This window comes from Nannochloropsis gaditana (assembly GCF_000240725.1).
Source record: "Nannochloropsis gaditana CCMP526 unplaced genomic scaffold scaffold015, whole genome shotgun sequence".
NCBI lineage: Eukaryota > Eustigmatophyceae > Eustigmatales > Monodopsidaceae > Microchloropsis > Microchloropsis gaditana.
This window is the reverse complement of record NW_005803938.1, coordinates 23,959-45,441: the sequence shown is the minus strand read 5'-3', so window position 1 is coordinate 45,441 and position 21,483 is coordinate 23,959. Positions and strand designations below refer to the sequence as shown.

The following is a 21,483-nucleotide window of genomic DNA, read 5'->3' as shown; positions in this document are numbered from 1 at the left end:
ACTCGATGGAGAAGGGCGTGCTAGCGGGATAACAGAAATCATTACGCAGTTTCATTCGAAGCTCGAGCAAGCAATTCGGTTGGCATTGTCCAAGTTTTCTCGCATTCATACTGGACGATCTTTGTTTGGTAAAATCAGTCTCGAGGCCGAAGCAGCATGTTTAGCATGTAACCGTCAATTTCCAGAAGAACCGGGTTAGTATAAGGGTTATTTACAAAGACGAAAATGGGATAAATAAGCTATTAAAATGTTGTTTGGGTCTTGACACTTTGTGTACGGACGCCAAGCACTTCTTCTAATGTACACCTGCTTGCCGACGTAGAGATGCCATTAAATTTTACTGATTTCGTGCTATTTTACTTACATCTTACTGTAACAGGGCAAGGTGATCGCCGGGCATCTTTCAGGAAATCGGTCACGGGCAGCAATTCCATCAATGCAATATCTGGCAGCAACGGCATAAGTCAACGTGGCTCGATCTACCGTCAAAACCGCAACAGCTTCAAAACTTTTTCATCTAGTAAAGAGGCTAGCTTCTTGGAAAATGTGAGTAGATTTTTTAATCAGATACAAATCGAATTACATAATTTATGTGTCAAATAAGGCACAATGTGTTATTGCATTTGAGATAATGATATTCGCATTTCATTGACTACATGCGTCGTGAGACGGCAAACTTACTAAGGGGTTGTAATCACAATATGGATGCACAGGCCATTAAGGAGCAGCGAGGACGTCGTTCTGACGCCCGAGAGAATGTAGTCTCCACGGCCAGAGCTTCTACACCTGCCAATCGTCAAGGAAGGCGTGCCACAAGCTACTCTTTAGGTACAGCGACCATAATCAGCTGAGATTGATGCCAAAAAGGTCTTCAGTAGGTTACGCGTGGACCTATTAAATTTGCCGTTGAGTCGACGCAGCCACCATACTCATGGGTATGATTGCTATTTCCACTTGGCATTACAAGAACAATAAGAAATTGACCATGGAAAGGAATAAAAGCATGGCAGGTCGCTTAGGTTCATCTGCAGCATATCTGCGCTTCATACTGCCCGAACAAAAGAACAAAGTCAAAAGTCTTCGGGATACTGCAGAACATTGTTTGGTCTTCTCTTTCAACCCATCCCCCCCGCAACAAGATGCTGTCCTAATCCATTGAAAGGCGCGCAAAAGAATCAGGTTAAAATTTCATCAGTTGACTCCAGCGATCAAATTAATGCATCTATTAAACAAGCATAGAGCGCACCTTATTAGTCTATGCACCCACATTCAAGCTATATCCGTTTTATAATAACCTAACGGTTATATCTCTAGTCCGTCGACATAGTCTTTTTAGAAAACGTGCTGCACACATCTCTTTTCAAAGCACGAAAAATGTTCCCCAAAAACCCAATTTCTCAATTGTTTTTCTTCGTACTCTGTTTATCTCTCTTTCCATTGGGAACCACAGGGCCAGTGAATAAAGCAGCGAAGCTTAAGACGATGACACCAAAGAATAAAAAAATCACAGTCATCATCACGATAAACGGAGTATCTATGGGCCTTTCTCCTTTGTAGACCGCCTGCGCCTCCCTCACAATCTGATAACACAGAGCCTGTAGGCCCTCTGTTACCTCGTCCAGTTGCAATTTGATTTTCGCCAGAAACGTCGGAGGAACGGGGACAGGGGCCGATGGCATGTTTTTATAGCCACCCTATGGATTGTTAAGGGCAATATTGAGAAGTTAGGCTCGTTGGATGGAAAAAATCACCCTATGGATTGTTAAAAGCAATATTGAGAAGCTAGGCTCGTTGGAGGGAAAAAATTGAATGCACCTCCCAAACACACGCCTGTTCAAAGATAAGTATAAAGCGGCATAAATTTGATGCTATCCAGGGAAGAATGGATCCCTAAGATCGCATCAAGGGAAGAATGGATCCCTAAGATCGCATCAAGGGAAGAATGGATCCCTAAGATCCTTACAAATGTGTGAGACATCGAAGTTAATGGAAATGAGAGTTCTATAATATCCGAGTGGGACGCAACTTACACGCGCGAACTCTAAAAGCTGCTCTGCGTTTCGGGGACCCCGGTAGTCGTACATGCTGCCTTGATGGAAGAATTTCAGCATAGGGAAGGCCTGAGAGTACACCAGGCGTAAGTATTTCAAGATTTCATAGATGATTTGAAGAACTTCATTGCACAACAACAGCAAGGGGCACTTGTACGACATGGTGCGTAGAACGTTAATAGTTGCGGAATAGATGAGAGAAGACCCTAACATAATCACTTGAAAGAAGTTAGGTCTTCATCAAGCCAGAAATACTACTCACCCGAATGCTGAAACGTGATGCTAAATTTGAGTTAGCAATAGCGTCGACCTTGGCAACGTTCACTTCACCCTGTGGTAGGTAGTAAACGTGCCGTTATTCAATTGATTTTCCCAAACCAAAAACTGACAGTGAAGCAGTTTACAAACATACTGATCACGATCAATCCGGTTTCTGGAAGCTGAAAAAGCTAAATTGAACGCAGCCAAAGGCATGAAGTCTCTTTCACACACCTTGAGCTCCATGGCAACCTCCTCCCAAGTAGGCACAAGATGCTTGCAATGCCCGCACCAAGGTGCTGAGAAAGCAACAAGCCAATCACCCGTCGTAGCGCCGGTGGATGCTTGAGTTAGATGCTCGAAGTTTGAGTCCGTTAACTCTACCACCTCCGTTGCTGAAGCGATAAGGAAAACACAGAATAAAGTTGCCTGATGGACATGGAGCGCGATTACATCAAGTTAAAAAAATAAACTATGTTTTTTAATCCCAAACGAGCCCGTTCAAAGGACCACTAAAAGATTTCGCCCATCATATATTTGACAATTTTTTCCCGCATCCCTCCGAAATGTGATAAATATGTTACTTAAATGCATCGAACACTTCAAGAACCATCTCCCTTTCGTCTTGAAAAGCGGACCACATGGACTCCATATGGACCATCTTTCGACTGCATTGCACGGTACACTTACCACAAATGTGGAGACAGTACAGAGGGCGGCCATCATGCTTCCCATTGTCCACGGCGTTGCTTGGTTTGGATCCCTGCGAGAATGGAAGTGAGCGGGCGGGCCATGGGCGGGTGCACGGAACAAGCGAGACGGCTTGCCCAGAGGGAGCCACGGGACGGGCCTAGTATCTTTACAGGCTTGCTTTCTGAAAACATTGCGGAGCCAAAATTAGACGTGAGACCCACACTAATGCGCTTATTACCTAATATGTAGTGCAGGGATCTCATCGAGGCACTGTATTTGCAGGTGCGTGCGGGCGGGCCGCATCAATTCAATCGTCCGCGTCGCATGGGGCTGATGGGTCGTGGCGGGAGCAGCACAAGGAGCACAGGCAAAATTCGTGTCCCCGCTTCTACGCAAGTCAAAAAAGCTAATGACCTTTGTGACCCCCCGTTTAATGAAGAGGTTACCGCAGAATTGGCGTCATCAGGGCTAGAAGGGAGCATTAATGGTGGTAAGATGCTACCGGAGGAAGAGAAAGAGATAATCGGCTTTGCCAAGAGGCTGGCGGCAAACGAGAAGCGGGAGAGAGATCAAGCCTTAAAACGCCTGGAGGTCTGGATGGCGAAACACAAGAACCTATCAGAGAAGGACTTTTTGAAGATTTGGAAAGGTTTGTTCTACTGCATGTGGATGTCGGACAGAGCTCGAGTGCAACAGGACTTGGGAGGAGCCATCTCTCGCCTCGTCCACTGCTTTGGGAGAGACTCTGGCCGTGCCCATCTGTTTGTCGGAGCTTTCTATCGCACTGTGCGCCGCGAATGGCCCGGTTTAGATCAGCATCGGTTGGATAAGTTCTATTCCTTCATGCGTCGAATGCTGCGAGAGTGTCTCAGATTCGCCCAGCAGCGTGCTTGGTCTGCGGAAGCTCTAGTATCCGTTGTCTTTCCCCTGAATGCAGAGGTGCTTCAGCAGCCCTGGCCCAATGGCTTGCGTTTACATGCTTGTGATCTCATTCTCCCTGAATTGGCACGCGTTGGGGGAGGAGAGCTGACGACTGCGCAGGCATTGGAGGTCCTCCAGCCCTTTCTGGTGGCCATGGCCACGTCAGCGGACAGGGTCGTCGCAGAACGCGCGAGGGCACGGGTCCTGCTGGATCTAGTTGCATCGAAAGAGGCGGAGGGGGTTGAAGCCGGTGGTAAGGAAGATGTGGATGCCGTGTCCTGCATGGCGGGCGTGGACATGGAGGCTGTGCAAGCAACTGTATTCGGACTGGCCTCTTCGTCCGCCACAAGAGAGAGGTACCGGGCGGCGCTCTATGAAGCTCACAAAGCTTTTCAGAAGCTGACAGGCAAAAAGAGGGCAGATCCTGCCAAGGCCATCCGTGTCTCTTTCCCCGTGGTGGAGGCTGGCAAGGGGGTCTTGATGGGGCCGCAGGGGACGGAACGCGGGGGCGGAGGCGGCGAGGCCGGGGATGGAGAGGAAGGAGAGAGCTGCATCGACTCTGGGAATGGCGTCAAGAAACGGAAGGCACACGCGGTGCTTGCCGAGGATAGGATGAAGCGTGAGAGGACGGGTACCGTGGACTCCAAGACTTTGTCGAGGGGAAAAGAAGCTGTTGATCTTAGAGACTCAAAGGTGCTTGGAGCAACAGTGACTGAAAAGGCAGTGAAAGGAAAAGCAGGTGTCAAAAAAATGATGTCCATGCAAAAGCCAGCGGAGAAGGATGGAAAATCTCTCGAGGGTATGACTCAGCCGACGGCGAAAAAGAAATCCATTGACCTTAGCAGCCAAAAAAGCAAGGGCGAAAGTAGCGCGAGCAAACGGAATGCAGATGAAGAGAAGGCAATCGCCAAGTCAGTGACGGCCAAAAGATTGAAGGCGGACATCCTCGGCGCGACAGGCGGCAACGCAAACCCCAAGAGGAAGAGCGAGGGTGATGACGCCCCGTCCGAGGCAGCCAGGGGTTCAATAGCTCATAAATTGTCCGCGAGGAAGGTTGAGGCGGAAACCAACAAGGCGGAGGAGGCCAGCCATTTGCCAGCGATGCGGCACTCTCAGGCCCCGGGGAAAGCCAATAAAAAAAAGGATGCCACGGCATCTTCCACCGCACCCTCACCTTCAAATGCCACGACAGGGAAAACAGAAGCAGCTTTCATTCCATCCAAGACCTTCACAGGAGGGAAGCCCGGTTATGTGTACAAGAAAGACCGCCAGGGTCTGGGCTACTACTTGGACGTCGGTCAGCGAGGAGGCAAGAAGGTTCGATGGGGCAAAGTGCAAGTCAAGCTTTTCAACAAGGACGCCTCTCCTGCCGACGGAAAGAGGAAGACAGTGTCGTTTATGAGGGAAAGCTCGGGCAGAGTCAGGGGCAAGACGCGGGTGGCAGGGGACAAGATGGGCCGTGGCAAGGGCGGCGGGGGCCCGAACAACCGACGCAGGGCCGTCTCATACTTCTGAAATCTAATTGGTGCGAGCGAGGTTAATACATGTGCCAACAGCTGTAATGTCGGAAAGTTTTGTTCCTGTAGGAAGTCTTGCGTAAAGAAGGAGTCTAGAGACCGGAATCTATCGCGCGTTCTATTTTTTTTCTTTCTTTTCCCCCCTCAAAGCTTTGCTCTCGCATGTCAAAGAAACCCCTGACTCAGTACTTTATCTGTCATTGTCTCCTGATCACATATTCGAGGTTGAATTTCAATCAAGCGCTAGCGAATCCTTGCTCAAAGGTCAGCTTGGGTGCATCCCCCTCTGAGACAATCTCCACTATTTTCCTGCTCGCCGCTTTGCTGTCTAGGGCAGCCACACATACCTCTGCGACTGAGTAGCGGGAGATACTACCTCCAAATAGGGTATCAGCCTTACCGTATTTCACTCGTCCTTCAGGCGGCGACTCCCGTAGCCCTCCCGGACGCACAATCGTCCAGTCAAGGCCCGTCGTCGCCATGATCTTCCTTTCCGCAGTATTTTTCGCAACCAACACCCCCCCGAAGAGGTTAAGAATGATGTAATTTTTATTCAATCCCTGCCCCGCGGCCCAACCGTTCGTGAGCAAGGACGAGACTAGAACCATCTTTGGCACTCCCGCTGCGACTAGGGCTTCCGCCAATTTGGTCGTCCCCATGTTGTCTACCTTGTAAGGGCCGAGGAGATCGATAGGCCCTGATGGAGAGTAGCCGGTCGCACAAATGACGGCACTGTAATCCGTCACTTTTTCGGCCAGAGTTGCGGGTGAGTCTGCCACAACATCCACCTCGAGGAAGGAAAGTTTATTGCCAGCTTTCCCAAGGGCTTCCTCGCCCTTGGCCAGATCACGCACTCCTGCAGTCACCTTTCTGCCCTTTTTAAGGAGCACCTCTACAATTCGCTTTCCAGTCTTTCCCGTTGCGCCAACCACGAGGACCCCTTTGTTGCCGCCGACTTTTTTGTCATTACCGGCATTGAAAAACGAGACACTCAGCTTACTAGCGGGCGACCCAGATTGTTTGAGACCGCTCATAAAAGCTTCGGTGTGCACCGAAAGCCAGAAAAGCACGAAATATGTTATAATCGTAATGGAGCTTGATATTGATTTCATTTTTTTTCTGTCGGGTGACTAATGTAAGAATGGCATGGTAAGTTTACGCATGCGTGGCAGATATGGACATGGACGGCATCGTGATCACGATCCACTATCAGCAGCGGTAGGCGCGGGAAAGACGAGGAGGGCAAATGCACGACAACATTGAAAGATTCGTTTTAAGCCATTGTTCACGATTTGCAGGTATCTTGTTGATTTGCATCAAAATTTTTTGTGTTTACCACGCACGCCTTCCGGGCGCGTAAAGAGACTTCCCCTCCGAGCCCTCGCTCACTCGCCCTCCTCCCAGTCAACGTCCTCCTCCTCCACCGCCTCGATCCCTTCACTCCCATCGAGGCCACCATCGTCTCTCTCTACTTTAATACTCTTTTCGATGGTTTCGACCCCAACACCGCGTTTGAAGGCTTCGGCATATGCTTGACGATACACGTCAACGTGCTTAGCTTCTTCCTCGACTTTGTGCATGAAAAGTCCATCGGCCACCTCATTTCCAGTGGCCTGCGGTTTCCTCGTCTCGTGTTGCAAAGGGTCGGCGACCTCCTTGATGACTCGGCTGCCCTGCAGAAAGGAGGGCTGAGCACGCGCAGGCCGGACAAGGCTGGGCGTCGTCTCGCCGGTCTCCTCGTCCGCCTGTATGCCGCCGTCTCGAGTGGACGCCGCAAGGTCCTCAAAAATACCTATTGAGCTCCCTCCTGCATGACCTCCTGTCCCTCCTCCCGCTCCCTCCCGTCGCCGCCGTTGAAGCTCTGTTCCTCCAGCCGGGAGGCCGCCTACGCCGACTGCGATAAGCTCACTCGGAAGATTGCTCGGCAGCGGCTTGTGCTCCAGCGCTGACAGAAGATTATATATGCCGTCGTGGAGCGCGGCGCTTGTCTCCGATGCCGCGCCATACATTTGTGCACGCATCTTTTCTTTTAGCGCCTGTACTTCCTCAAAACCCGTGACGCCAGTTTTCGGCCTTAGCTGCCACTGGGAGCCTTCACACGTGGCATGTAGCTCGCTTGAACAGCAAGTGGGGCAACAGAAGCCGTACCGCTTGTTGCGCAGGGGCTGAACCTCCAAGAGCGGCAAGGCACGACCGCACACCGGACACTCGTAGGTTTGATTGTCGTTGGCTTCACGTTCCATCCGCTCCAGTTCCCCCTGCATGAGGTGAATCCGGTATCGCACAACATTGGTAAAGTGAGAGAAATCGATGTAGTAAAACAGTTCCCGTTTGCCCGTCAGCTCATCCACGATGTCTTCCGTCTTGATCAAACGCTCCTCTAGAAGTTCTGTGAGCAGTCGCCGCGCTTGTTTGGCCCCCACCCCCAAGCGAGTGTCGATATCCGTGTCCTTGACATGCCGGTCCCGCAGCAAGGCATCTAACACCACCACCGTGTCGTCCGCGTAGAACGCCCGGGCAACAGCCCGGACTAGTCTTTTGGCTAACTCTAAGGGGTTCCCGCCTCCAGCCCCCGAGACCTTGCTGCTCGTGTGATTTGAAGTCCGTTTGGCATCATTCGCTACTCCACTCGCCGCGCTTCCGAGCATTTCTAAATATTTCTATTGTTTCCTAAGTAAGGAAAGACGCCGAGGAGAACTCGAGAAGTAGAGGGGAGGTCGGGACGGTCTAACCTGCTGTGCGTGCTTTCATAATCTGCACCGTCAGCCCTCTGGCAAGCGACTATACGTAATGCAGAGGCCTATTTGTGAGTTGTCAGGCACCATCTGTGAGACCGAGATATCGAAAGCCATGGTATACCGGGGCACGCCCCATGGGACAAAAGCTCTCCGTCTCTCCCCATTACTTCCGACCGTGACAGGGCTGTCTTGTCGCAAAATTTACGGCTGCTCTTTGTCCTTGACTGCTCCCATACCTTAATTTGCATGAACATAAAAATCTAATACCTTTATTTGCATCTCTGTTGGCTGCTTTTCCTACATATAGGAAAATTACGCTAGCATTGCCAGCAGGGCGATCTCGGCACCCTCAATAAAAACGCGCACCTCCTAGAGCGACTCAGAGCGCGGATTCAGTAATCGTAGCCAGACCACCATGTGTGACAGCCTACTTACAGAGTTGACGCGCTTGAGAGAGAAGCAGCGTCAGAATACTGAAATTATGCTGCGGCTGGTGAACAGTGTAGGCGCTGCACTTGAAGACAGCTTGGGAGAGCCGACGACGCCTCAAGTTCCTCATAGTTCATTGGAAGATATCATGCCTCAGCTTGTCCAGCAACATAAGACGTACCATGCCGCCCTATCAAAGATGACTAAAAGCGTGGACCGCGTGTTCCTAGACGCGACGCCCCCCGTCTTCATGTGCCGTCCGCTTCGTAAAGAGGACCGGGGTCTCGTCGACCAGATGGTGGGTCAGCACCTTTACCGCCGGGGCAGGACGCGCACTGCGGTCAAGTTGGTGCAGGAGGCGGGACTCTGCTCTTCAGCCCTGAATTTGCAGGCCCATGAGGCTTTGGCGCGGGTCCACGAGGTGATTGCCGCCGCCAGCAAGAAAAGGGACTTGGGCCCCGCCCGGGCATGGGCGGCGGAGCACCGAGAGGGTTTGAAGCATGTGGGGAGTAACTTGGAGTTCAAGCTCGCGCGCTTGCAGTTCGTAAAGCTGGTAGCAGGGGACGGATCACAAGGTAAAAGGGCGGAGGAGGACGCGAAGGAGGAGGAGGAGGAAACCCCCTTGGGCTGTGAAGGGGAGGCCTCGACGCACCAGGACGACTTGGCCATATCCTTTGCACGAGAGCATCTAGCGCCCTTTGCAGTGGAGGGGGGAGGGAACGCAGAGGAGGTGCGGAAACTGATGGGAAGCTTGCTCTACGCGGGCCGCTTGGACAGGTCCCCCTACAAGCGGTACCTGGCCCCCAGGCTATGGGCGGACGCCATGGAGGCGCTGCACACGGAGGGCTGCCGCATGCTGGGCCTGCCGGTCGAGAGCTCGCTCAGCGTCTGCTATCGTGCCAGCCTGCACGCGATGGGGCCTCTGGCGAAGATGCGACAAGTGGTGCTGAACAGCAAGGGCGACTGGGAGGCCCTCGAGGAGCTCCCGGGAGGCATCGAGTGGGGCCGGGACTCCTCTTTGCGATTCCACAGCGTCTTCTCCTGCCCCGTGACGCGGGAGCAAGCCAGTCGCGCAAATCCGCCCATGGTGCTCAAATGCGGCCACGTGATATGTCGCAACAGCCTGAATCGGCTTCTGAAGCCGCAGACCGCGGGCGGCCGAGCCAGTCAGGGTCAGCACCGGTTCAAGTGCTTCATCTGCCCCGTAGAGCAGACCCTACAGGATGCACAGCAGATATATTTTTGAAGGTAGCACAAAGAAAATGTGTAAATCCAGCCACAGCAACGGAAAGCGTGAAGGCCACGGATGTGGCATGACCCTTGACGTCTCGTGTCTCGATTTCTTTAAGAATTCGGCTTTCAGCCTCTGAACTCCTTAATTTTCCTAGATTTACCTATCTACTCAGCGGGGAAATTCATCTTCTCTCTGTCTTAGGTCTACATCGCTCCCCTCGCTCAATGCGCGCGAGAGGGGCGGCGGAGAGGGCCCCCTCAAGGATGGATCGGCTCTCCCCCGGCCCCTGCCCCCCCCCCCCTCGCTGGTAGGGATGTGGAGACTGTGACGCATACCGAGGGTCGTTATAGTAGGCGTGGGGGGGATGATGGGCGGCCAAGAAAGCTCCCTGGTGGTGCGCCTGTGGGTGCTGGTGATAGGCGGCCCATTGGTGCTGCTCCAGCTGCATCTGCAGGTGCGGCTGTGCGTAGGAAGCCGGGGGGTACGCCGCCAGGGCAGGGTTGGAAGGAATAGTCATGCCAGGCATCGCGCCGTAGGGGGGCTGCGGAGGGACACCGTACACCGCCCCCCTCCCTCCAGGGCCGTAGGGGTCCCCCCCGCCCAATCCCCTAGGTGGCCGGTGTCGCACGAAGTCCGGGTCGTAGCGCTCTGCCTCCCGGTTTCGCCACAAGACCTTGCTCTCGCCCCACTCCATTTTCCCGCCGTTGCATTTCTCCTCCTGCTCCCCCGCCCCTCCTCTCGGTTTCCTCGCTTCCTCCTCGAGACTCGACCGCGCCCCCTCCTCCAGGAGCCCGGGGCCCGCGGAGGGCGGGGGGGTGGAAAGGCCGTCCGCCGCAGGCGACCCTGCCCGTGATGTCCTGCCGAGCCCGAGCTTGGCTCCGTTCGAAGGGTTGGCTGTCTTCCCCTTGCTATCTAGAGGTCTGGTGGGCGAAGGGGAGCTGGTGGAGGCGGTCGTGCTCGAGGAGGAGCCAAAAATCCGGGCCCTGGCCTCCGCGTAGGCCTTCTCTCTGTCGATCACGCTTCTAGCCCCGTTCACCGTACTGGATGTCTTCTCCTCGCCGGAACCCTTGCCCCGCACCGCTCCTTCCTTCGCTTCTGAGTCTCCCCCGGGCGTCCGCCGGCGCTGCATAAGCCTCATTACGGGGGCTTTGGCACTCCCGCTGCCGCTTCCTTCGCCACTCCCGTTCACCCCCTCTTTTCCACACGTGTCGATGAGTAAGAGATGGGGAATGCTGCTCTGTGGTGTCTTGAAAAATTTGACGCTCCGGTTCCCGCCCGCGTCGGCCCCTACCTCTCCCTCCGCGGCCCCGTGCAGGCCGAAACGATGGGCGAGGCGATACAAGACGAGCCGGTGGTAAGATGAGTTCGGGGACAACTCCAGCTGCTGCTGTTTCGTACCGGCCTTCATAAATTGTACCATGGCATCCTCGTATCTGAGCACATTTACGCGCTCCCTCGGATTGTCCATTGCCCCCGTCAAAATTGGATCGATGGCAGCGTCACGCTCGACCGTCGTCACTGCCACGATGCCCGCCGAAGACAGGCCCTTTCCAGCTATCCCTGCAGCTTCGGACGGTGTTACATTAGCGCTAGTAGCAGGTGCGCCCTGTGTGCGGGAAAGGTTGGCTCTCAGCGTGGAAGCGTCATTGCTTTGCGTCCCCTACCTTTCCCCCGTACGTGCTTGTCTACTTACCCGTCCACCAAGCCGAAGTCGATTAAAGTCTGGCAGTGGGGCAGGGCCCCAGTCCTCCTCGTCCGCCATATACCTGCGTGCACTGCGTGGTCTCTTATGGTTAGCGTTTCATCGTCACGCCTGCCAGAGTGCAAGGCCCTGTCGCCTCCCCGCCGCCCCCTTTGCTTGGAACACGCACCACCCACGTTTCCTTCCACCTCTGCCACTTTACATTCACTCAACGGGGGCACCTCCAAACGACCCCAAGGACACGCATTCCTGCACTGCCTTTGAAGTGCCCGGAGCACACTCGTCGCGCGTCGGCTTCCGCGGGTGGTGAGACCGCCGACAGGGCTTTTGTCGCGAGGCTCGCCGAGAGCATAGAACTTGGCACGGGAGCGGTCTACTTCTATCCCCGTCTTGCAACACTCGTCCTGACTTTGAGTAAATCACAAATCACAGGGCGCTCAGAGCAGTTTGCTGCGTCTTCAACCTCAATAAGGGAAAGAAAAAGTGGAGAGTGACGGGAATTGACCCCAAAAAAACTTGCTTCTGGTTTCTACCCGCCTCAAACCTCCTTGAATTCAATTAGCCATGCCCCGAATGGAACTTATGGGACGGCATTACCATATTGCCAGCGACGCGGTAACCGTGCCAGCTTTCTGTATGGCAGTGGGTAGGCTAGTGTGGTCGGCGGTGGTGCTAGGTCTTTTCTTGCACTTGCAGTACTTGTTGCAGTCCTGCTCGCGCCCCGGCATTGTCGATACTTTTGTTGGGCTCTCAATCACCCTCTTTCTAGCCACGGTGCTGGTGGAACTGGCAATTGTTGCAGTATCACAACGTGGTTCTATTGTGCATACGCAGGCCCGGAAGGCCGTGGGTCCGCTGGTCGCATTGCATACTTGTCTCGGAGGTGTGCAGCTCGTGGTTGCCTTGGTAGGATTGGTCATCCTCTCCAACCCCAAGGCATTGGTCATGTGCGACACCATAAGCCTTCAAAATCGCGTAGATCTCATCGTGGCCCTCATAGTCATTTCACAGCTTGCGGATGTTTCCATGAAAGCTTGCTGCTGCGCGACCCTGGTGGGGGAGCCCGTCGGCGAGGAGGCCGAGCAGGCGGTGCACCACTTCGAGCAGCACGAGTCTCTGGCCTCCTATTCCGCTGCTGAGGATCGTTGGCGCGGTCGGTGTAGCTTTCTGTGCACGTGCTTGCGGTACACGACCTGCCACCTCTTTTCGAGCGCGGCGGGCGCGAGCGGGCCGGAGGGGGGCGACATCGGGGACATGGAGGTGGTGGCGCGCGTCATGGCGGACATCTTCCACTCCGAGGGCTTCCTGGACGTGCTGCCCTCCGACATCCTGGCCGGGTTCGTCCTGCTTCGACACGTACAGAAGGCGCAAGAGCACGAGATGGTGTCGAGGCGCGGAACGGAGCTGTTGGAGGCGGAGGAGCGCTTCCTAAGAGAGCAACTGGAAGAGGGAGGGTCCGCCGCCGCCGCCGCCGCCGACGTCGCCTCCAGTACCTCTGATTCAAAGGGAATGGGGGCGTCTGGGACAAGCACTGTGACGCCAGGGGTGCACCCGCGCGTTCGCTTCCAGTGCGGGCATTACCTGGTGAAGCACGCTCTGTCTCGCGACGACCCCGGGGACCGGCAAGTGCTGGAGGAAGGCACGCACTTCGAGGCCTACGCCCTGGCTATGTACTCTTGGATGATGTTCACCTACGCCAAGACGCCTTGCCTCGCACTTCCAGCGCTCAGCGCCCGAAGACTCTTCCGCATGCCCAAAGGTCCTCGCTCGCGCGTGCACGGGGACCTTGGGGCCGTCTTGGGGGACAACTGGCTCCGAGGTCACGAGGCAGGACTCTGGGAGTGGTTAAACGGGCGAGAGGGCTGTGAGTTGGCCTACGCGACATTTATCAACACGCTGTATGAGCGTCCGTACGGCATCTTTGTTGATCACAAGTGGCAGTGCGTGGTGGTGGCCATCCGAGGCACCCTGTCCTTGGAAGACCTTCTCAACGATGCGCACGCGGAGCCCGGGCCCCTTGACGCGATGGGGAAAGCTTGGGGGTTTCCTGGAGATGGAGAGTACGGGCATGTTGGCATGGCCAACGCCGCTGACTGCATCGCGAAAGACCTGTGCAAGCACCGAATCCTACAGCGGCTTATCCAGCGGGACCACGGCGACTCCCCTCCTGCCGGACCCCACACGCCCTTGACCAAATCCAGTAAGGGATACAGCTTGCGCATAGTCGGCCATTCCCTCGGGGCGGGTGCGGCGGTTTTTCTCTCCCTTATGCTTCGCCGCGACTTCCCGGACCTCCGCTGCCTCGCTTACTGCACCCCCGGGGGCCTCCTATCTCCCGGCTTGGCCGAGTACACCAAGGCCTTCACGCTCACTTTCGTCCTGGGCCGTGACTTGGTTCCTCGACTTACCCTCGACGCCGTCCGCGGACTTCGCGATGACATCCTCCGTCTGCTTGCCCGGTGCCGTGCGAACAAGAACACCGTGCTCCGGAGCATGATGGAGAAGGACTCGCGGGCAGCGGTCGACCGGCTCCTTTACTCGTCCCAGGACGTGCCGCCTTCCGAATTCTTGACGCAATTGCAGGCGTACGAAGAGCAGATGCGACGAGTGGATCGGCGTATGGTCCAAGTGCGGTTGATCCCCGCCGGGCGCATTGTTCACCTCGTCAAGTCTCACCGGGTGGAGCGTGAAAGGTGTGGGGGTCTCTTGGGGAGGTGGTACAAACAGTGCTACACGCCCGTGTGGGCGCTTCCGGAGGACCTGAGTGAGATCTACGTCTCGTCTACGATGGCGCTGGAGCACTTTCCGCACATCGTGCTGTACAATATGCAAGACGTGTGCGAGGAGTGGGGTATTCCCGTCAGCTAAGTGCGATGAATGCTAGCAGACCTTTCATCCGTGATTGCAGGAAAGGGACATGCTGGCACAGTGTACAGCTTCTTGTAGCGTATTATAAGTGACCCTCCGCTGGTCGCAGGTCCGCTGTTAAAAGTATCTGAGCCACACAAAGGACTGAGGGCAAAGTACGATATTGGAGGATTGGACTTTGCAAGCGAGGACACCACCCTAAACTCAAAGAATCGACGTCTTCGTGTTTGATACTTGTCATTTGCTTATCTTTTAAAAAGCTCAAGCTTAATTTTACAAAAAAATTCGACCTAATCTATAGCATGCAGCTTTCTTCTCGCCACGTGTCGCATAACGAACCATCTCGACCACCAACAAACATACATGGAATCGAAAGTGGTCTCGGTTGGCCTGCAGCGGTTGCGCTGCAGCTTTCTAGCAAATTATTGGACCCTGCAGATAATCTTACCTCCTTCGACCCCACAGCGTGCATTAATGCTTTTCATCGTCGGTTTCTTTACTCCCTAAATTTCAAGCCTCATTCACTTGCATGTCTTCTCTTTTTCAAATGTCTCTGAAAGAATTTCCTCCAAAGAATTTCCTCCAGAAGAGAAATCTCAATGTTTTACACCAGGTTCTTATTTGAATAAAACCGGGCGTCCAGCTCCCGGTCGATTTTCCGTTCCCACCTGTGGACCTTCTCCTCGTGCTTTTTGAACAGCTGAAAGATCTGCAAAGTGTTGGCCCGCCGCAATGCCATCACTTCAGCTGCCAGATCAAGTCGATCAGTACGCAAACAGGCATGCAGACACGCCACGTAAAGGTTAACCCGAGCCCGAACTTTCTGTTCCGCGAGTAATTTCAAGGCCGCATGGTAAAACATGACAAGTTGCTCCCGTGCCTCCTCCATCTGACTTTCGACACCATCACCGTGGGCGAGACCGCTGACTGCTCCTCCGGTACTCGGAGTGGGCATTTCGAGCAGGCATTGATGAGTCTCCAGGTTTGGAAGGAGCCTCTTCTCAAATAGGGCGGAAAGTATTTGCAGAGCAAGCTCATACCGCCCGCTTCGCATCGCGCCTCGCAGATATTGATTGTAGACGACCACATTTAGATGAATGCCACTGTCTTGCATTTCCTGGATCAAGTTTTCGATTCCCTCCAGATCCCCTAGTTCCACGAAGCATTTGAGACGCCATACGCAGCTCGTCACATCACGGGCCAGGCCGGGCTTCCGCCGCATCTCGTCGGAGATGGACAGAGCGGCCATGGGGTAGCCTGCGCGGACAAAGGCTTCCATGAGGGCGGTGTACGTGACAAGATTTGGCTGCACACGGTTGCGGCGCATTTCTTTGAAGATGGTCACGGCTTGAGTAGTATCTCCGGCTTTGGCGAACATGTCGACAGCCAGGCTGTACAACTCCAGGTTCGGCTTGACGTGGCCCTTGTCCCGCATCTCGCGCCACAAAGATTGTGCCACCTCCAATTGGTTGCAGTCGACGAGACAGGAGAGCAGGTAGCTGTAGGTCAGCCGGTCGGGCACCAAGCCCTTCGCCTCCATGAGCCTCAAAATCTGCATCGCCTTGGACCACTCCAGGCGCTTCGTGTGACCCCATAGCAGGGTGTTGTACAGACGCGCGTCCGGGCTCAAGCCGCTGTCAAATACGCGTCGCAGCAGGGCAAGTGCAGTCCCCATGTCGTCTTTTTTCACTGCCGCCTTGATGATGGCGGTGTAGGCAGGGAGCTCGGGCTCTAAACCGCAGGCGACCGCCTCTTCAAACAGCGCCAAGGCCTCAGCCAGCTCCCCTCGCTTCCCATACATGTTCACCAGCACCGTGTAGCTGAAGATGTCAGGCACCAGTCCATGCCTGGGCACTTCCTCCCGAAAGAGCCTGAGAACCTCCTCGGGCCGCTTTCCCTTCTCACAGGCGTCCATGGCAGCGTTCAGCGTCACCAGATCGGGAGCTACCCCCAGTTCCAGCATCATTCTCACCACCTCCAGCGCCTTGTCAGCCTGCTTCTTCATCCCATACGCCTTGATCAATGACGAGCAGCAGTGGGCGTCCGGGGTCAGTCCCCGCTCCACGGCCAACTTAAAGATCGAGATCGCAAGGTCCGGGTCTCGCGCTCGGAGGGCTCCGGCCATCTGGGACAGGACGGCGTGCACGCGTGGTTCCCCCATGAGCAGCATTTCCCCCTTCGCTACCAGGTCAGCCGTGGATGACGGGGAGAGCAAGGAGGCAGCGGCCATAGAGGGGCGAGGAGGGAGCGGTGGTACCAGATCAGCTACCCCAACACCAGGGTTGCCGGCACCACGCGCGATCAGACGAGCGACCTCTGGGCTGCGCTCGAACTGCAAGCGAACCTTGCTGCCGATGCGGGTGCAGAGCGCCGAGAGGACACCGTCCAGAGAGTTCGTCCGCCACATGCGGTCTCCCAGGGACGCCGAGACGGCGACGACTCGATCGTACGGCTGGATGCGCCGCAGGGCCTCGCAGTCCGCTTTCAGCACACGTCGAACAAAGACGCCGCCTTCTGCATTCTCTTGCATCAACTCCAACGGCACCGGCCTCTCCAACTCTACCTCGAACACCTCGACTTGCCGACTCGCGATACTGTCGTCGCCCGCGTCCTGCGCCAGGGTCCTTTCCACGCAGAAGGTGATGTCGTCGGAAAAGCGGAAACGCGAGTTGATGGCTGATTCTACACCCACCAGCGTCGTTTTGGTCCACAGCTTGTTTCCCACTGTGGCAGAGGCTGCCACTATTCGGTCCCCGACGCGCAGACCAGCCTTATCCGCGTTGCTACCTAGCCGTACCTCCGAAATGGTGGGGGCGCCCACGTCTGCCTCCCCTTCCGACATGAAAATTCCCAGCGGTTTTCGTATGGTCACCTCAAAGCGATGATTCCGCCGTAGGGCGCCTTTCTCCAACCTCAATGCCTCCATCCACGACGAGCCCACGTTGCCCGCTCTGTCTTGCCCCTCCTCTTCCCTACCATCAGGCCCCTCACCTTGCCACCGAGCCTGCGGCTTCTCGGACATACCCCTGACAGGAGATGCTGCCCGCAATAAAACCTCCTCTTTATCCGGTGCCCCCATCATGCCGTCCCACCCGCGTCGACCCCTCAGGGGAGCAGCTGATGAGTCCCATCCTCCCGTTGCGGTTGCGAGACGAGACGTACTGGAGACGGCACACCACGAATTGTGAAGTTGCGACTGGCGATTAAGCTGTTGTTGCTGTTGAGTGGATACCCACCACGCTGTGGGTACGGCGCCGCCCACGGAAGTTGGGGTGGCACCCCCGCTTCCGATAAAGGCCGCCGTGGCAGCTGCAGCCGCGGTTGCTGCCGAAGAGGACAGCAGCATAAGTCGCCACCACTCCGCTATTACCGCCCCTCCACAGCCACTTATACTGTGTGAACGCCTTCTTATCCTCGACGTAGCCTGTGGCCTGCTTGGCTCCGGAGAATGCCGATTTCCAAGAGGTGATGGTGGTAGTGTCTGCGGTGGTGTCTCCATTTGGAAATGCAGGCTGCGAGGAGCAGATGTTGTCAGCGTTAAAGGTCACTTGCCTACGCCAGATGCTCACAGTTGCTCGTGTATACAACGTAATGGAATTGCCTGAATGGACCTGCCATAGATAGATAATGTTCGTGAAAAAACATGGGGAACACGTTTTCTCATTGAGTCATGTATCAAATGCTGATGCACGGAGAGTGTCGGACGCTGTCGATACAGTTCTAGGGTTACAACGCAGTACACAAACCATCGCACCACGAAAGATTTCCACTCAACGTCAAACTATTCCTGGACGCGTGTGTGGCCAACGAGAGAAGAAACAAAGCCCCGTTGGACAAGACACGCGTCCCGCCTGCCATCGTCGACTTTCCTAGTCAGAATGCCCTGCTTGCTGTGTGCGAGTCCTCACTGTCGCTCAAGGTGGACCATTTTTGCGCGAAATAGGGGCCCTCACAAGGCTGTCATCACCAGGAGCCGTGAACCACCCATTGGGCGTGATTTCGCTTCCGTATTAGCTATATCGATACTCATGTGAGAGCTAGAGCCGATGGTTCTGCCAAAGTAACGGAACTTTGGGATCGGAAGCGCAACAGCGGGGAAAAGGGACAGGAGGAGGACGAGGAGGACAGTCATCACGCTCAGTGAGCGTCGCTGAGTCCGTTTGGGCGCGACAGACACGCCCAGCGCGGAGTCGGACTCCGACCTTGCCGTCAACTCGGGTTCAATGTCACCTCTTAGCAAGCCTTGGAATTGGGTTTTGCACAACATAATGTCAAAAAATCATAGGTGGATGTTTCACTGCCTACTAAAATTTGCTCATATTTCTGGAACGAAAAAGAAGGAGACTGGCACCTGCGACACAGTCAGCCGCGTTCCCGACAAAAGCTGACCGGTACTTCCTGGAAGGCGTAAACCGGGGATAATACGACGGCTTTAAGCTAAAAGGAGGCGGTTCAATTTCTTCAGCATGGATTTTCTTGTGACAAGATCAGTCTTATGGACATATGGGATCGCGGCTATGCTCATAGCAATACCTCAAGGGCATGCTTTCCAAATGTCGCATCAGATGCATAGGCCTTCCCCACGTCTCATGGTGACGACAAAGGCATCAGTAGGCTCCAAGGTGGATACAGATGTTTTGATTTGCGGGGCTGGTATTGCAGGATTGGCATTGGCGGCTGACCTAGAGCGCCGTGGAGTTGATTATCGCTTGGTCGAGAGGGCAAGCTCTCCACGAGAGGGCGGCACGGCCATCGGGTTCTGGACGAACGCGTGGCGATGCTTGGAGAACCTCGGAGTGGCAGGGAAGCTGCGAAAGTCGAATTGGGAAGGTGACCGCCTACGGATCGGCACTGCCATGAAGGGGAGGGAACTCACAAGTTTTGACCTCGGGGAATGCGATGGGGGACCGCACGAGTTTCGATACGTTCTGCGAAGTGACTTGTTGCGTCAGTTGTTGCAAATCGTCCCCAAGCAACGCGTGATGTATAACAAAGGCTTGGAAGGATTTGGCGAGGACGAAGTGTCAGGAGGGATTCTTGCAGAGTTTTCGGATGGGAGGAGAATGACGTCCAAGGCCCTGGTGGGCGCCGATGGTGTAGGAAGCACAGTTCATAAGCTACTGTTCCCAGGGGAGAAAGCGGCCAATTATGCAGGATATCAGGCCATTCGTGGGGTAGCGAAACTTCCTCAAGGCGCCAAGACCAGCCCATACTTCACGTTCGAAAGAGGAGTGATAAACCAGGTATGGGGGGCGGGCGTCAGGCTGGGCACTTTCCGGATGTCCGAGACGAACTTGTACTGGTTTGTCACCTACAACGGGCCTCAGAGCGGAGGGGAGTCGGACGATGGGGCAGCATTGCTGGCCAAAGCTAGAAGCGTGCTCGATGGATGGGATGAAAGGTGGGGTGTCTCGACGATCCTCGCCGCCACGCCGCCGACGGACGTGTTGCGTACGAGTATTGGAGATCGCTGGCCAAAGCCACAGGGAAACTGGGGACGAGGATCTGTGACGCTGTTGGGAGACGCCGCGCATCCCATGACGCCCAACCTGGGTCAGGGTGGGGCCGCTGGAATGGAGGATGCCCTTGTTTTAGGGGAAAAGCTTGCAGCAACTTTCAAGAGAGGAAACCCCGGTCCGGGAGAAGTGAGCCAAGCGTTGCGTACCTTTGAGAAAGAGCGCGGCCGCAGGGTCTCATATCTGACTCTTAAATCATTCGTCTTTGGCTTTCTATTGCAGCTGCCTTTCGCCCCTGTTACGTTCGTGAGGGACAACCTGGCCTTGCCACTCGTCTTCAAACCTCGGTCCTTTCTGGCACATACCAAATTTGACCCTCCACTCGCGCCCAAGCCCATTCGAACAACTCAACCCAAGAAAAAAACTGGGATATTTTATTTCTGATAAAGAAGAAGAAAAGTCACGGCGTAGTTGTTGGGGTTATCATCGAGTTTAATTTTGATTTATTCTTAGCACGACTCACCGAGTCACGGTGTCCTCGGTATGGGTTATATGATGGATGGCGCCGTCGCGAATTTGGGTCTGTGGCTGGTTGCTGCGCTTTCCATGTTTCATGTCTATTTTAACAGCGACGGAAAGGCCGATCACATGCATGCACGAAACAGTTAACTGCCAAGACGCTCATTTCTACTTGTTGTCTTCCTCTTATTTCGCCTGGGTCGCCCATTTTAAAGAGAATTTGAAGCCTCTCAAAGGTGTGGGCCGCTTCGCGCAAGCGACGCACTCGTTCGACTAGTGAACGATCCTGGTGACTTTCTACAACGAAAGCAGTTCTCCATGCGCCTATTTTTCGGGGACCCTCGATGTACTGAAACGGGGATCTCCTAGGGGCTCCTTGTACGCCTGGGAGGCTTCCATCTTTTTGCAAATAAAAGACCACATCAACTGAAACGTTGCCAGGGGCCTCAGGCACACACGTAGGTATGTCTGAGACCATCGCACCATTGTTGGCCGCGAAAAAAGCGGTCATTGTCAGTCCGCCGTCTCCCTCCCCCAAAGAGCATCAGATTGGGACTGCTGCGCTGGCGGCCTTGATTTTCTTCTCAGTTTCAGGGGGACCTTTTGGCATGGAAGAAGCAGTCCAATCGGCAGGCCCGCTCGTCACAATTGTTGGGTTATTGGTCCTGCCAATGCTATGGTCTGTCCCGGAAGCACTCATCACGGCAGAGTGTGCACCAGCGTTTGCTGAGCCATCTGGATCTGTGGCCTGGGTCGAGTCCGCATTTGGTCCCTTTTGGGGATGGATGAAGGGTTACCTATCCTGGTTGAGTGGCGTGACGGACAACGCCCTTTATCCAGTGCTCATCGCAGACTATCTCACCTCCTTCTTTCACAAAGAAGCGGAAACTATTGGGGTCGTGGACGGTCTCCACCGAGTCCTACTTCTCCTGGGTCTGACCCTGGTCCTTACGTATCTGAACTGGCGGGGCCTGGACGTGGTGGGAACGGCTGCCATCGTCCTGATGACGCTGTGCATGCTCCCGTTCGTAATCATGTGCATCGCTGCGCTGGTTCAATATAACAAGCTTGACGGTAGCCGCTTGGGGGAGCTGCCG

General features: G+C 54.9%; 3 protein-coding genes across 3 annotated transcripts; 1 reads left to right on the top strand and 2 right to left on the bottom strand.

Annotated features, from left to right (window-relative positions):
- Positions 1-14,635: 14,635 nt before the first annotated feature.
- On the bottom strand, positions 14,636-16,599 carry NGA_2025410 (uncharacterized protein; the record flags this gene model as incomplete). Its single annotated transcript, XM_005856253.1, has 1 exon — positions 14,636-16,599. The coding sequence occupies one exon, from the start codon at positions 16,597-16,599 to the stop codon at positions 15,016-15,018; it is 1,584 nt and encodes a 527-aa protein (XP_005856315.1). The 3' UTR covers positions 14,636-15,015.
- Positions 16,600-16,809: 210 nt separating this feature from the next.
- On the bottom strand, positions 16,810-18,025 carry NGA_2094910 (uncharacterized protein; the record flags this gene model as incomplete). The annotated part of the gene is made up of 1 exon (XM_005856259.1): positions 16,810-18,025. A coding segment is annotated over exon 1 (1,101 nt), but the record flags the coding sequence as incomplete, so codon positions are not given.
- A 721-nt stretch (positions 18,026-18,746) lies between these two features.
- NGA_2033810 (ctf2a like oxidoreductase) lies at positions 18,747-20,332 on the top strand. The gene has a single exon (XM_005856254.1). The coding sequence runs from the start codon at positions 18,878-18,880 to the stop codon at positions 20,309-20,311; it is 1,434 nt and encodes a 477-aa protein (XP_005856316.1). The 5' UTR covers positions 18,747-18,877; the 3' UTR covers positions 20,312-20,332.
- The last annotated feature ends 1,151 nt before the right edge of the window (positions 20,333-21,483 follow it).